Source organism: Tenrec ecaudatus, chromosome 6 (genome assembly GCF_050624435.1).
Source record: "Tenrec ecaudatus isolate mTenEca1 chromosome 6, mTenEca1.hap1, whole genome shotgun sequence".
NCBI lineage: Eukaryota > Metazoa > Chordata > Mammalia > Afrosoricida > Tenrecidae > Tenrec > Tenrec ecaudatus.
The window spans coordinates 110593425-110608658 of NC_134535.1; the positions used below are offsets into that span (position 1 = coordinate 110593425).

A 15234-nucleotide genomic window follows, 5' to 3' on the forward strand; every position below is an offset into this window, starting at 1 on the left:
GGGGGAGTAGCGAGACGACTACAACTGACACAATGTGAAGAGTGTAACCCACAGCGTGGATCATTGTGTCCTCCGCTGCAGCATGAGACCTGAGTTTTGTTGTAAATATTTTCACCAAAAGTAAAATAATTAAAAACAAAAAGAGCATGTTGCTGTTCGGTGCCCTGCGGTTGATCTCAACTTATCATGAGCCGAAGCAGGAAAGCATTATTGAATAAGTCTTATCCACAAGGTCAGATAGCGATTGCCTTGAACGGGGAAGGTGTGGTTTTCACAAATTGTGCCTAAGATTGGTTTAAAAAAGGAGTGGGGAGGGATTCTCACTTCTCCTTAGAGTATACTGAAGGTATCAAGAGAGAGCCAAGAGAGTCTCCGCCACCTAGATGTTTATTACTCTACCTTTAGCTCACCACAGCAAGCTTGTTTTGCCTCGGGGCAGGCATATTCTGCTTTTAAGGAGGATCTTCCAGCAGGCTGCACTGAATTTTTGCAGAATAATTGGATATTTTCTTTGGATGAAGTGTCCATTATGAAAATGCTCCTTGACTTTGACCTGTCAAAATGGATTTAAAAAATTTTAAAGCATTCATTTCAAACCTATAAAATTGACTACATATTTTTATTCCAAAGTAGACGACACTCCTACAGACATAATCTTGAAGTGAAACTACCTTTTGTTACCACAGTCTATTGGCAACAATTTTCAATTAAAATCTACCAGGATATTCGACTAACTAGTCTTGCTATTGAGACTCTAGCCGGTATTCTTTCTCAAGCCCTTCAGTGTAAGCCTAATTATGGAAAAGAATAAATTTAAATGTTGCCTTTGGAATAAATAACGAGGTAGAATTTTGTAAGCTTTGTGGTCTTGCCAGCTTCAACTAGAAGCAAACAGGGAGGGAAGAAGAGGAATGCAGTCATTTGCATGTTGATTCATTAGGCTTCCATCTCTACACCCGTCTTCTCTGTAGAGAGTGTACAAAGCATGGGCATCTGTCATAGATCACGACAGACAAGTTGTGATTCTTACACACCAGAAGTACCCAAAGAAAGTCTTACAATAAGGTGAAAAGAAGTAAGCGACCTGTGCATTATCTATTGCAATAAACAAAAATGGAAAATTATTTCTACTGCATGCTTATCTATAATTCAGTTGAAAGTACAGTCTTTTAGTCTGCCTTGCAGTAGGCAGCTATGTTTAATTTTTGTTTCCAACCCTCCCTTTAAGCTTCATACTCTACTTAACCCTGAACAGCATCCAATACTCTAAATTTATCTTCTCTTTGTTCAAATCAGTATTTTTGCACCCTATGGCCCCACTTCTTTGGGATTCAGCATAGCTATGTGCGTGCATAGCTCAGTGCCTATCTGATTAACTAACCTACTTCAAAAATGTATGGCCTCTAAATCAATTCCAATTAATAGCGATCCCATATGTTACAGAGTAGAACTGCTTCGTGGAATTTTCCTGGCTGAAATGGGTGCCACCAATCTTTACACACCTTCTGCACCTACGAGGGGTCTCTCAACCTAAATCAAGGGTTTTTAATATAAGTTAATTTCTGGATCAGCTTAAGGATTGCCAGATAAGGAGGCTGTATGTCAATATAAACTTTCTACACCATTGTTACACTAACTAAAGCAATAACATTTAACAGTAAGCATGTCATGTGCTGTAGATAAATTTAGATTTATTCTGCCTGTGTATACATCACAGTGACTATGCATTGGAGTCATGCTGTTGTAGATTTAACAAAATTTATCTTTAATAGATTTAATTCAGAGATAGCTCACACTGAAAATGAAGAAACAGTACAATCACTTTGTTTTAAAATACAGAGCTAAATATCAAAGAAAGACCTAAACAATTAAAAATGGGTTCTTCCAGGGAGTGGGAAATTAGTTGAGAAAGGATGGGATAGGATGTGATGAGATTTTCTGCTCCTTTTTGATTGATTACTTCAGAAAACCATAGAGGACATTCTACTCTGTCCTGCAGGGTTCCTATGAGTTAGAATCTGCAGTGAGTGTTTGGCTTGTAAATAATAAAATCTCACATAAAATACTGCAAAAAATAATAATATAATATATAATATAATAATAAGGGTTCCTAAGGGGTAGAGTAGGAGAGGGGATATCAAAGAGCTCTAGAAGAAAGAAAATGTTTAGAAACTGATGGTGGCAGTACTTTTACAATTATGCTTGGTCTAATTGAATTATGATTTGTTATAATATCTGTAAGAACACCAAAAAAATTGAAAAAAATCCCTAATATTAGCAAGTTGACTTTAATGATTATTTGAAAATTATGATTCATTCTAAAAGTACAGCAATTTGTTAATAGTAGAAACTCTATTATCCTAAATCATCACATTATAAGAATTCAAAGGGAAAAATTATAAAATATCTGTAGATGTAATACAATAAAATTCAGAAATCATTCCTACTGAAAATGACAACAGTAACAACAATAAATTCTAGGAATAAAAAAAAGAATTCTCTTTATCATCTCTGTAATATCAACAGTCAACTGTATACCTCCCCTGACTCACTAAACAAACTTTCCAGATAGGACATTGATGGCTCAGTGGGAGAATTTTTTTCCTTCTAAGTGGGATCTTTGGACTCTTTTCTAGCCAAGGCACCCCAAGTTCCAATGCATCCTCTGCCAGTGGGGGATTATTGCATGTCGCTATGATGCTGCATAAGTCTCAGCAGAGCTTCTGGACAAAGACAGACTAGGGAGAAAGGTCTGGAGACCCACGTATGTCTGATCATTAGCCAATGCATCGCAAAGGTCTGCGCTGCAGCCAATTATGGTTAATGCAAGAGGGGCCATGGGGTCATTCCACTGAGCATAGGGCTGCTGTCATGAGTTGGGGATCCGACTCAAGGGCAATGATCAATAATGACAACTTTCCCAAGGCCAAACTTCCTCAGAACAATGAAAAAAATTCAGAAACATTGGCTTGTACAATGTTTAATAGATTTCGCTACTTCAAAAGTGCTGAGTAGTTTTAATTAAATTTTTAGCGAGACTCCTTGCTTATAAAGAAAACAAGCAACCAATGTATCTAAAACACCAACGGATTGTCATTATATCCACGCAGTAAAAATGTTGAAGTCTCTGGAGATCGGAGTGAAAAATAAATATAGTTATATAGAACTATATACATTACAGAGATCATTTTAAAGTCAGATTCTACAGAATAGTATGTCTAACACCTTTGTTTCTAAGAAGAATACACACATATACTTACATGTAAATATATAGACAAAAGAAAGCTTCTGAAAGTTTATAAAGTATGGTTAATAATTATTATTTTTGGTTTAGGTAGAATATTTTTAAGAAAAACTTTGTGTATCCATATTTTCTAATATGTAGTCACTGAATACTTAGTCCTCTTAAAAATAATAAAAACTTGGTATTTCTGAGTAAGAAATGTATATATTATAAAAAACTTAAAATTCAAAACAAATTGTACTAAGTTCACAGTTTAATATGAGATCTTTGTTCAATAATTAAACTATATAATTCAAATTAATCTCTTGATTTTGAGGTTCATATATTATATGATTTATCAGTCATAATTAATATAAGCTCATTATCAGAAAATGCAAATAAAATGTTTAATTTTGACATGGACTCTCAGCTATATATGACTACTTATGAATGCAGCCATTCATCCCTAAATGTTTTAAAGGGTTGCTTACCTCTTGACTATTAAAGAGAAATAATCATTTGGAAATAACTTACAGCACTAAAATATAACTAATATCATTATATTCACAAGTTTTGACATAAAATCACTAATTAGAATAAGAAGTGATAACAAAAACAAGACAGCTAGTGTCATTCTAATTAATGTTTCATTGGGGCAAAATAAAGTACAGCTTAAAATATTTGAAAAAGTGGAAACATAATTTCATCTTAATGACAAACATGCAGATCATCTCAGGTATAGTCTATTCCCAGAAACTATGATTCCTTCCCCATAGCAAGCTTCATGTTTACTCCAAAAGGAAGCCAACGGCATAAGGAAAGTCTTGGCTGTTCAGACTCTCTCCTCATTTGAAATTTCAGAAACAGAGAAAGCATATACAGTTATTTAGAAGGACTGACATTTGCAAAAACCTCGTTTCTTCTGCTGCTACTAGGATGGACTACTCCAGGAAAAGATTCATGGGAAAGTTTTTATCTGACACCCGAAGTTGAAGTATAAGTGTTTTTGAAAGCCAAAGAAAATCAGATCAAGCAGATTTTTATGAATTTTAGCTTTCAGAAAAAGAAAATTCCATTTATTTCAGTCTTCAAAGAATGCAGATGGCTTAGAAAGGAAGGTTGTGGTTGGATAAGGCAGCAGCACTGAACCTCTGTGTTCTGATCCATTGACTTATAGTTTATCCCATAACCCACAAGGGCAGCTGCAAAGAGAGCCATACAGGCAGCTTCACCTCATCATTCTCATTTCTTAGTCATCTCGCCTGAGGGACACTTCTGGACAGAAACGTGTCTAGGGAAAATAGCACACACGGCAATTGGTTTGAAAGTGTCTCTCACAGGTATAGATGGAAATTGTGATAATCAACAGAAGCTGCTCACTGGTCCTCCATCTCCCGGGCATGTGCCATACCTCCCGTGCCTTAGATACACACACTTCTGCTTCTGTATAAACTTGTCTCCTGAACACCAGGGTCCTTGCTCTGAAAACTAACCTGATACTTGTCTGGGAATATGTATTACTCGAAAGCTGATTCTCATGATTCAATTACTGATTTGAATCAGCTCCGCGGATCTTACTAAGCATATTCAATAAGTGAGAAACAGCACACATTGAGTAACATAATCCCCCTTGTACAGAAGATGATATGGTTCAAGGAGTTAAGGAACTTGTCAAAGGATACCCAACTAATAAGACTCAAATAAGAGTCACATTTTAAGGCAGAGCTGAGTGTATCTGCATGTTTCTAACTTTAACCAAATCATCTTCTGTCTCCACCAACGTACAGAGGGGAGCGTCACTTTGCAACGGGAACTTGTATGGCTCTGGCACAAAGTGAGAATCCGGAGCAATTGTCACGTACTAGCAAAGAAACAAATCTTACCTAGAGGTGGCGATCAGGCAGCCAGTGCCTCTCAATGAGCTCGGCAAGACACAGGACCACAGTCCTTAGACTGCCAGAGGATCAGAGGTGACTTCTACAACTTTCCGTGGGGTTTCCAGGTGACGAGAGCCTGGACAGATGGACAGAATAAGACAGAGCAGTTAGGAAAAAGAAAAGGTGAAGGACATAGTTCCACCACTGGGCAATCTTGTCTCTTTTTTCTTTCCTCCTGGCCTCTTTTCTCTGGCAGAGTGTGGAGAACTGGCAAGGCTGGCACAGCCACTGACATGCATCTCAGCTCCCAGGGCACAGAAAGAGCTGAAGCCTTTGAGCCATTTCTTTGCAATTTGCTGCAAGTTTAAGGCCACACGTGATAAAGCTTTTTTTTATGGGAGCAAGTGAAAAAAGAAAAGACCACTTGTGATCTTACTTGCTGATCCTAGAAAACATAGCTCTGTAGGGGGCCAGAGGGTAAGGGAACAGGACCAGGAGGAGGGAAAAGCTTGTAACAAATATCTCCCTCCTTCTTCCAAGAAATTTTAAGCCAGCCAATCCTTGGAGACATCAATGGGATCCTTTTGTTTTGCTTTGTTTTTTTAAAGACTCTCAGGCTAAATCTCTGCATGATATTTTTCCCTTTGAGATTCTAGACTTTGCAAGGACCACATATTAGGTCAGGATCAAGGCTTGCTGTTTTTTCCAGAAAGAGTTGATTCTCAAAGAGACATGCTCAGTTGTTCATGTGCATAATTCGAAGAGTCTTGAAACTAGAAGGGGAGAAACAATGATATTTTGGCATTTCATTATTGATTCTACATAATTCCAAAGAATGAGAATCCTTCTTACACTGAGAAATTCTATAACTCTAATAAATTCTTTTTTCCCAACAGAACTATTTTAAAAGGATTTGAAACAGTGTTGGCTTGCTTTTAATTTACACTTATCCCCTTTTGGTTTAAAAGTTCTCTGTATTATGTATTATGGACTGCTAAATGACTCTGACTCTGGGTCACTTACTTAACTTAGTTACCAAGTTTCAACTTTCTCCTATAAAAAAAGTTTTATTAAAACAACCAACAAGACCAAAATAAAACCCCAACAGACTCACTTCATTGTTTTTAAGATGAAAAGATCTCATGCATAAACAAGCACTTCAATAATAATAATAATAAACAAATTAGTCAAAGGAATCATCAACACACATGTCTAATTTTATCTGGCATATTGTTAGGATTGCTTATTAACATTATTATAAATTCATGAACTACATTTTTTAAAATGAAAGGAAAATAAGGGTTTATAAAAGTGATCAATGAAGCAATGGTGTATTCAGACTCTGAATAATTAAATATTTATTTTACTAATCAGACTTCATCATGAGAAATAATGAACATGAGACTTCCCGGAAGATGGCGACTGAGTAATACATGTCAGAGGGACTTCACAGAAATCAGTGCAGGATTGTTACTAGGAGGGAAATTCCACACTGCCAGGTTACAGGAAGAACATCATAAAGATAAGCAGGCACAGATCCACAAGGTTTGAGGGGCTGGCGGCTTTTGGCTTACCACCGTGGAGGCTGGCTAGAGTTTGACCTTAGGCCCACCACTGTCTCAGCTGGGGTTGGGATCACTTAGAGGCTGTGCAAGGGTTTTATCTCAACACAGCCACAGTTTGCCGCCACCTCGGGGCAGGGATTAAACACTAGCAGCCCCACAGGCAGAGTGGGGCTGAGCTATACTGTTACTTTTGTTTCGCTCTCTTCTCTCTCACCATAGTCTTATCAAGTTTAGGGATTTATCTTCTTTTTTTTTCTCTTTTTCTCTTACACACCACTGCCGACCTCCAGACCACTCCCTTAGCCTAGGGCATTTAAATGGGCCCTCCACCCAGCTGCAGTTTAACCTAAGGCTGGGGAAAGCTTGCCCACTCTGCACTAGGGGATATCCTCCCCAACTTCTTTTGGGGGACATTCAGTCCACCCATCCATCCTCTGCAATGCTCTCAAAACATGGCTGGGAAGTCCTGCTCACCTTCTTTGGGGAAATCCTACCTTCGTGGTTTGGGGAGCTCCTTCCATCCTCTGTGATTCCACATGACTGAGGGAATTTCCTCCTGCCTGCCATAGTGCCACACATGGCCTAAGGCAGCTTGGCCAACACCCGCCAATGTTCCATGCTGCTGAAGGTACTTCTGCCCAACCTCTGCAGCAATCTACCTGACCAGGGCAATTCCACCCATCATTCACTGTCCTCTACATCAAAGCGGGCAACCCACCAGCCTTCTTAGCACTCCTGTTGCAGCAGGCACCACTGCACACCCTCTGCAGGACCCCAAGCTTCCTTGGGACATACCACCATGGCTTCTTGTGAGATCACACAGCACAGCACCGTCTTTGTGGATCCACAACAATCCAACTAGCATACCCTAAGAGGACCATCCAACCTGTCCTCCAAATAATAGATTATTTGTTGACTAGGGAAAGAGTGAAGCCACAGGAGGATAAAACAGTAGTCTGATTCCATAGTGCAGCTAGCTGCAGGCAGTTCAAAGAAGAGTTCTATGAGTCTCTCTCCCAGAGAGAGCCAGTCACGTTCAACTCTCTGGAAAATGGCAACTGGCTCCTCTACAATAATGCAGTGCAAAAAGCAATCAGGCCCAACAACCTCAATGAAAAAACAGAAGAAACAAAAGGCAATGGCAAAAGATGTCCTGAGACTACCGATGTGCATAGAAGAAGCAGACATTGACATGCCACAGAAAGAAATGTTCACAATGCTGCTTGGAGTCATACTGGATATGAGGGAAACAGTACATAAAAATGATGTAAACATAGAGGATATAAAGTCCATGCATCAAGAAAAATACAAGAGCTTAGGGATAAGATAACAAAACCCAGTAGCAGACTCCTGGACTTCAACAATCAACTGGAGGAGGCAGAGAACTGCACTAGTGACCTAGAAGACAGCCAAGCAGATTTTAACCAACGTGAACAAAAATCTAATAAGCTCATCAGAGAAGTTGAAGAAAACCTAAGAGCTATGGCTGATGATATGAATAGAAACATCAGAAAATTGGCTTACCGGAGGAAGACACAACAAATAAGTCATCTGCAAAAATAGTGAGAGAATTCTTAGAGGAAAACTTCCCCAGCTTAATGAATGAAAATCAGACAACCATTCAGGAAGCTTAAAGAATACCAGCTAGACTGTATTCCAAGAAGTCACCAAAGCACATAATAGTTAAGCTATACAACTTTGAGGAAAAAGAGAAAATCATGAGAGCAGCTAGGGATAAACAATAAATCACATATAAAGTTTCCCAAATAAGAATATGCTCAGACTTATCAGCGGGCACTGAAGAAGAGGAGAGAGTGGAGTAACATGTTCCAAAAATTGAAGGAAAATATCACAAACTCAAGAATACTCTACCCAGCCAAATTATCTATCTGGATAGATGGAAAAGTAAGATTCTTCCCAGTCAAGGGAAAACTCAAAGAATACATTAAAAGAAACCCAGCCGTACAAAAAATCCTTGCTGACCCAGTCTGGGCAGAAGAACAACATTCACTGAACACAAATAAGAGACCGCCACATAGGACAACTCTACCCGGAGGACAACAAAGAGAAAACAGACCCCAAGATAACATTGGCTTATGGGTAGAAATAAGTAAAAAATGAACCACATACACACACACACACACACACACACACACATGCACAACACAATGATAAGAAAGGGAGGTAGGAAAACTCACTCAACACAAAGGTATAAGATGGCATCACAGAGCACAGATGGAGATAATAAACTGAATATCAGTGGACTGAACTCAGGCATTAAAAGACTGAGACTTGCAGACTGTCTTAGAAAACACAACCCATCAATCTGCTGCTTACAGGAGACATAGCTCAAGAGTACAGACAAAAATGGACTGATAATCAAAAGCTGGAGATAAGCATACCAAGAAAACAGCAATTCAAAAAAAAATCAGGGGTTCAAATCCTAATCTCTGATGAAATTGGCCTCAAAATGCAAGCCATAAAAAGAGAATAGGAGGGACACTGTATAATTCTTGAGGGAACAGTAGATAAAGAACCACTAAGCATTTTAAACATATATTCCCCGAATGAGAGACCTGTTGAATACATCAACCAAATGCTCCAAAAGATGAAAAAAAGAATCACAGGCTCAACAATTATAGTGGGTAACTTCAACACACCACTTTCTGAGAAAGATAGATCACAGGGAAAGAAAATCAATTAGGAGGCTAGAGATAGAAACACTACAATTAGACAATTTGACCTGATAGAAATTTACAGAGCTCTTCATCCAAATAAAACAAAATTGACATTCTTTTCAAGTTCACATGGCACATTTTCAATAATAGACCACAAGACCTTGAACTATTTAACTATTTAGACTTTTTTCTTTTTTTTTTTTGTCATTGGTTTGTTGTTGTTGTTTTGTTTTCTTTTGTTGATTTGTTCTACTCTGTCTTGTTCTTTGCCCATATTATTGTCTCTGCAGGTCTATCTAGATAAACAATCTGGAGGAGAAAACAATAGGACCAATGGTTCTGGGGGAACAAGGAGGGGGAGGTGGGGGGAAAGGAAGTGGTGTTAACAGACCCAGGGACAAGGGAACAACAAGTGATTTAAAATTGATGGTGAGGATGATGTAGGAGGCCTGGCAGGGCTTGATCCAGGGCAATATAACCAAGAGGAATTGTTGAAACACAAATGAAGTCTGAGCATGATAACAGGACAAGAGGAAACTAAAAGGAAATAGAGGAAATAACTAGGAGGCAAAGGGCATTTCTAGGGGTCTAAATACAGTAATGGAAATATGTAAATATATTTATATATGATGCTAGGGAAATAGATCTATGTGCACATATTTATAGGTTTAGTATTAAGGTAGCAGATGGACATTGGGCCTCCACTCAAGTACTCCCACAATGCAAGAACACTTTGTTCTATTAAACTGGCATTCCATGATGCTTACCTTCCTAACACAATTGCTTAAGCAGATACATAATTAAACGTGGTGAAGAAAGCTGATGGTGCCCGGCTATCAAAAGGTATCATGTCTGGGGTCTTAAAGCCTTGACGATCAACAAGCAGTCATCTAGCTGAGAAGCAACAAAGCTCACATGGAAGAACACACCAGCCTGTGTGATCATGATGGTTCGATAGCATCAGGTATTAGGCATCAAATAACAAAAAATCATATCCTTTTGAATGAAGGGGAGTGGGGAGTAGAGACCCAAAACCCATCTACAGGCAACTGGACATCCCCTTACAGACTGGTTGTGGGGAGGAGATGAGCCAGTCAGGATGCAGTATAGCAATGATAAAACATACAGCTCTCCTCTAGTTCTTTAATGCTCCTCCCCCCCATCATGATCACAATTTTACCATACAAATCCAGCCAGATCAGAGCATGTATGCTAGTACAGATAGGAACTGGAAACATAGGTAGTCCAGGAGAGATAAACCCCTCAGGACCAATAATGAGAGTAGCGATACCAGGAGATTAAGGGAAAGGTGGGGTAGAAAGGGGGAATCGATCATAAGGATCTACATGTAACCACCTACCTGGGGGGTGGACCACAGAAAAGTGGTTGAAGGGAAACATCGGACAGTATAAGATATGACAAAACAATAAAAATTTATAAATTATCAAGGGTTCTTGAGGGAGGGGGATAGGGAGGGAGGGAAAAAAATGAGGAGCTCATAGCAAGATTTAAGTAGAAAGTAAATGTTTTAAGAATGATAATGGCAACAAAGGTACAAATTACTCGACACAATGTATGTATGTATGTATTGTGATAAGAGTTGTATGAGCCCTTGATAGGATGATTAGGAAAAAAAATAAACATCATCAAGTAGATCCTACAGTTTTAAATTTATCTAAAGGAGTCTGACAGAACTGTGGTTTAGGCCTTGGAACACTAACCATATCAGTGATTCAAACCCACCATCTACTCTGTCAGAGAAAGATCGGACTGTCTGCTCCCATAAGTTAAATCTCGGAAACTCTATACAGCAGTGGTTCTCAACTTTCCTTATGCTGCGACCCTTTAATACAGTTCCTCATGTTGTGGCAACCCTGTATGTGGGCATATCTGCATGTGGGCAGACCTGCTTGGAGACATATAGAGGAGCAGTGTCTTGGTTCCTAAGACTCATAGGTTACTACGAGTCAGAGCTGACTTGATGGAAGTGGGTTTGGTTTTTAAATTGATGTCCAGTGGTATATTAAGATAAAATATGTAGCAGCAAAAACAGAAAGGAGCCATGATACATTCCCTCACAAAGACATGCAATTAGTTCCTGTCCTATTTCCAAATTGTTCCTCTTCATTCTCTGATTTATATTCTGTTCATGTAGTCAAAAGTTATCACAATATTTAATATCATCTTCAAAGTTTCTCATATATAGTTTTAGTATTGAATTGTATTCCCTCATGCACACTTTTATCCTCTAGGTCAGAGGTCTGCAAACTTTTTCCACAAAGGCACAAATCATAATATTTTAGGTTGTGTGGACCACACAACCCCTGTCATAATCTCTCAACTCTTCCCTTGTAGTGCAAAATGCACCATAAACCAAAGACCAAATCCAGTGCCATTGAGTTGATTTCAATTCATGACTCTATAGGCTAGACTAGAACTCTCTTTTTGCATTGCTGAGGCTGTAAATATTCAGCCTCAGGAATGAAATGAAAGTTTCATTTTTCTTCCATTGACCAGTTGGTGGTTCTAACCTGCTGACCTTGCAGTTAACAGCTCCATACATAACCCAATACACCACCAAACCTCAAACCAAACTCCCTACTATATGACTCATGGCAACCCTATCAGCCAGGGTAGAACTGCCATTGTGAATTTCTAAGACTGTAACTCTTTATGGGAGTAGAAAGCCTCATGTTTCTCCCATGGAGTGGCTTTGTACTCCTGATCTTGTGGTTAGCAGCCCAAAGAGTAACCACTATGCCACCTGAGCTCCTTAGAGAACATATAAACAAATGAATGTCTCTTGAGTCCACATCCAACCCTGCCCTCCTCCACACAAAGGCTTTATTTACAAAAGCAGATGGCTGATTAGATTTAGCTCACAGGCCATAATTTGCCAAACTTTGTCCAAAATGTTGGGGTTATCAGACTCTACACACCTTCTATAATCTCAACTTTCATTATCCTATTTTGTAACCAATCCCTTCTGTATTTCATGATGAATTCTTTAATTCATTTATTTATTTTAAGTTATTTTATTGGGGACTCTTACAGCTCTTATCACAATCCATCCATCCATCCATCCATCCATCCATCCATCCATCCATCCATCCATCCATCCATCCATTGTGTGAGGCACATTTGTACATATGTTGCCATCATCATTTTCAAAACATTTTCTTTCTGCTTGAGCCCTTGGTATCAACTCATTTCCCCCCTCCTCTATCCTTCCTCCCTATGAACCACTGATAATTTATGTTTTTTTTTAGATCATTTTATTGGGTGCTCTTACAACTCTTGCTACAATCCATACATCAATTGTATCCACCATATTCGTACACATATTCCATCATTCTTTTCTAGACATTTACTTACTTTCCATTGAGCTCTTGGGATCCGCTTTTTTTTCTTCCCTTCCTCCCTCCCCCACCCTTGTGGCTCCTTGATAGATTATAGATTGTTAATTATTTTCAAATCTGACACTGACCACTGTCTCTCTTCCTCTCTGGTTTCTTTTGTTCTTCCCTGTGGATGGGTGTGTATGGTTATGTGCCATTCATTGGGATTGGTACCCTTCTCCCTCCCCACCTCCCCCCTTGCCCCTATCCTTTTGGTATCTCTATTCCCATTCCTATTCCTGGGTTCCATGTGTTGTGAGTTTTATCTCTTGCCTATACCTATGTACCTGCTCCCATCTAGTCCAGAGTGGGAAGCGGCACTGGAGTCATGATAGTGGGGGATGAGGAGGCCTAAAGGGATCAGAGGTATATTTCGTGATTCATTAGTGCTCTACTGCATCCTGATTGACTCACCCCCTCCCTGTGACCCCTCTGTGGGGGGATGTTCCATTGTCCATAGATGGGCTCTGGGTCTCTGCTCCAACTCTCCACACCAATGCATTTTTGTTTGTTTACTGTTTGTTGTGAATCTTCTTATACACATTGCCTGGTCTTGATGACACGATTGCACTGACTAGTGTGCTTCTTCCATGTGGGCTTGTAGCTTCACTGTTGGATGGCCGCTTGTTTAACTTCAAGACTTTAAGACCCCAGACATACTTTTTAAAAACAGGACACCATCCTCTGTCCTCACCATATCTGCTTATGCCCCCATTTTTCTTCAGCAATCATGTAGGGAGGAGCATCACAGAATGTCAATTTGTTAGAACAAAATGTTCTTGTATTGAGGGAAGGTATGAGCCGCAGCCCAAGGCCCATCTGCAACCTCAGTGTATTGCCTTATAAATATATGTACATGGGCCAATATCTCTTTTTTGGGGATTAATGTATTTACATAAGTGCATACCTCTGTTAATATCCCTTTCTATGCCTTTTCTTCCTAGAGTTAGCCTGTTTCCTTTTGGCTCCTCCTGCCCCGCCATCACTTTCCCCCTTCTTTTACCTCTTATTGCTTCCTCTTTGCTAGCTTGGTGTTGCTCTAATTCTCATAGGATCTCTACCCTTTCCTAGATATTGGTTTCAATTCCCTAGTTGTTCCCCTGCCCGTGATGCCATTTGCTCCCCACACCCTTTTCCCCACAACCTTCTTCCCCCTATACCTTCTGGGGCCATTGGTCCCATTGCCTTCTCCCCACGTTTCCCTCCCATGTCCATCACATATACGTAGGCAAACCAGCAATGCCCTATTTCTAAACAATCTAATTTCACATATTCTTTAGCCTCATTGGGTCTTAAAACCCAAATGCAATCATTTTGACCATTTCTTTCTGTGCATTTTTTGTTGTTGTTAAGTCCCATTGGGTCTGTTCCTACTTATAAAGACCCTATGTACAACAGAACAAAACATTTTCCTATCTTTTGTTTTGTTATGATTGAGCCTATTGTTTCAGCCATTGTGTCAATCCATGATGTTGAAGGTCTTCCTCTTTTTTGCTGCCCTTCTACTTTATAACAAGTATGATGTCCTTCTCTAGACACTGGGCTCTCCAGACAATATGTTCAAAATATGTGAGTCAAAGTCTTGCCATCCTTGCTTCTGGGGAGCATTCTGACTGTCCTTCTTCCAAAACAGATTTGTTTGTTCATTTCGAAGTTCATGGCACTTCCAATATTTTTCATCAGCCTCATAATTCAAATCCATCTATTCTTCTTTGGTCTTCCTTATTCAATGTCCATGTTTTACATGCATATGAGGCAATTGAAAATGCACGGGTTGGGTCAGGTGCATCTTAGACTCCAAAGTAGCATCCTTGATTTTTAACTCCTGCAGCATATTTACCCAATGCATGCAATGTGTCATTTGATATCTTGACTGCTGGTTCTCTGAGGATTGGAAAAATTCCTTGACAACTGCAACTTTTTCTCCATTTCTGATTATGTTTCTATTAGGCCAGTTTTGAAGATTTGGGTTTCCTTTACATGAATTATAGAACATTACAAATATTATAAATGAAAAAAGCAAAAGGTTAGTTTTGTGACAGGAAAGGGAAAAAAGACCAAAGTGGATGTCAGAAGAGACATTGAAATTTGCTCTTGAATCTAGATTAGCTAAAGTGAATGGAAGAATATAAGTAAAATAGTAGAACAAAACGTTTCAAAGGGCAATTACAGAATTCAAAGTACTCTAATGAAATGTGCAAAGACTGGAAGATAGAAGGGTCATAAAGAAAAATAAGCTCAGCATTTTTCAATCTGAAAGAAATGAAGAAAAAAATGCAAGCCTCAAGTCAGAATATTGAAGTATTTTATGGGTAAAATATTAAATGATGCAGTAAGTATTAAAAGAAGATGGAAAGAATACATAGAGTCACTATATTAAAAAGAACTGTTTGTCATTTGTTCATTTCAGAGGGTAGCATATGATCAAGATCTGATGATAGTGAAGGAGAAGTTCAACCTGCACAGAAGACATTATTGAGAAACAAGTGATCT

The 15234-nt window shown here is 39.0% G+C and overlaps 1 protein-coding gene across 3 annotated transcripts in view; it reads right to left on the reverse strand.

Annotated features, from left to right (window-relative positions):
- SLCO1C1 (solute carrier organic anion transporter family member 1C1) overlaps positions 1-528 on the reverse strand; it is a 61577-nt gene extending 61049 nt beyond the window's left edge. For all 3 annotated transcript variants that reach the window (XM_075553064.1, XM_075553063.1, XM_075553062.1), the window contains exon 1: positions 400-528. In XM_075553064.1, coding sequence (XP_075409179.1) covers positions 400-528 — 129 coding nt within the window. The remainder of the gene's footprint in view (positions 1-399) is intronic.
- Between the last annotated feature and the right edge of the window lie 14706 nt (positions 529-15234).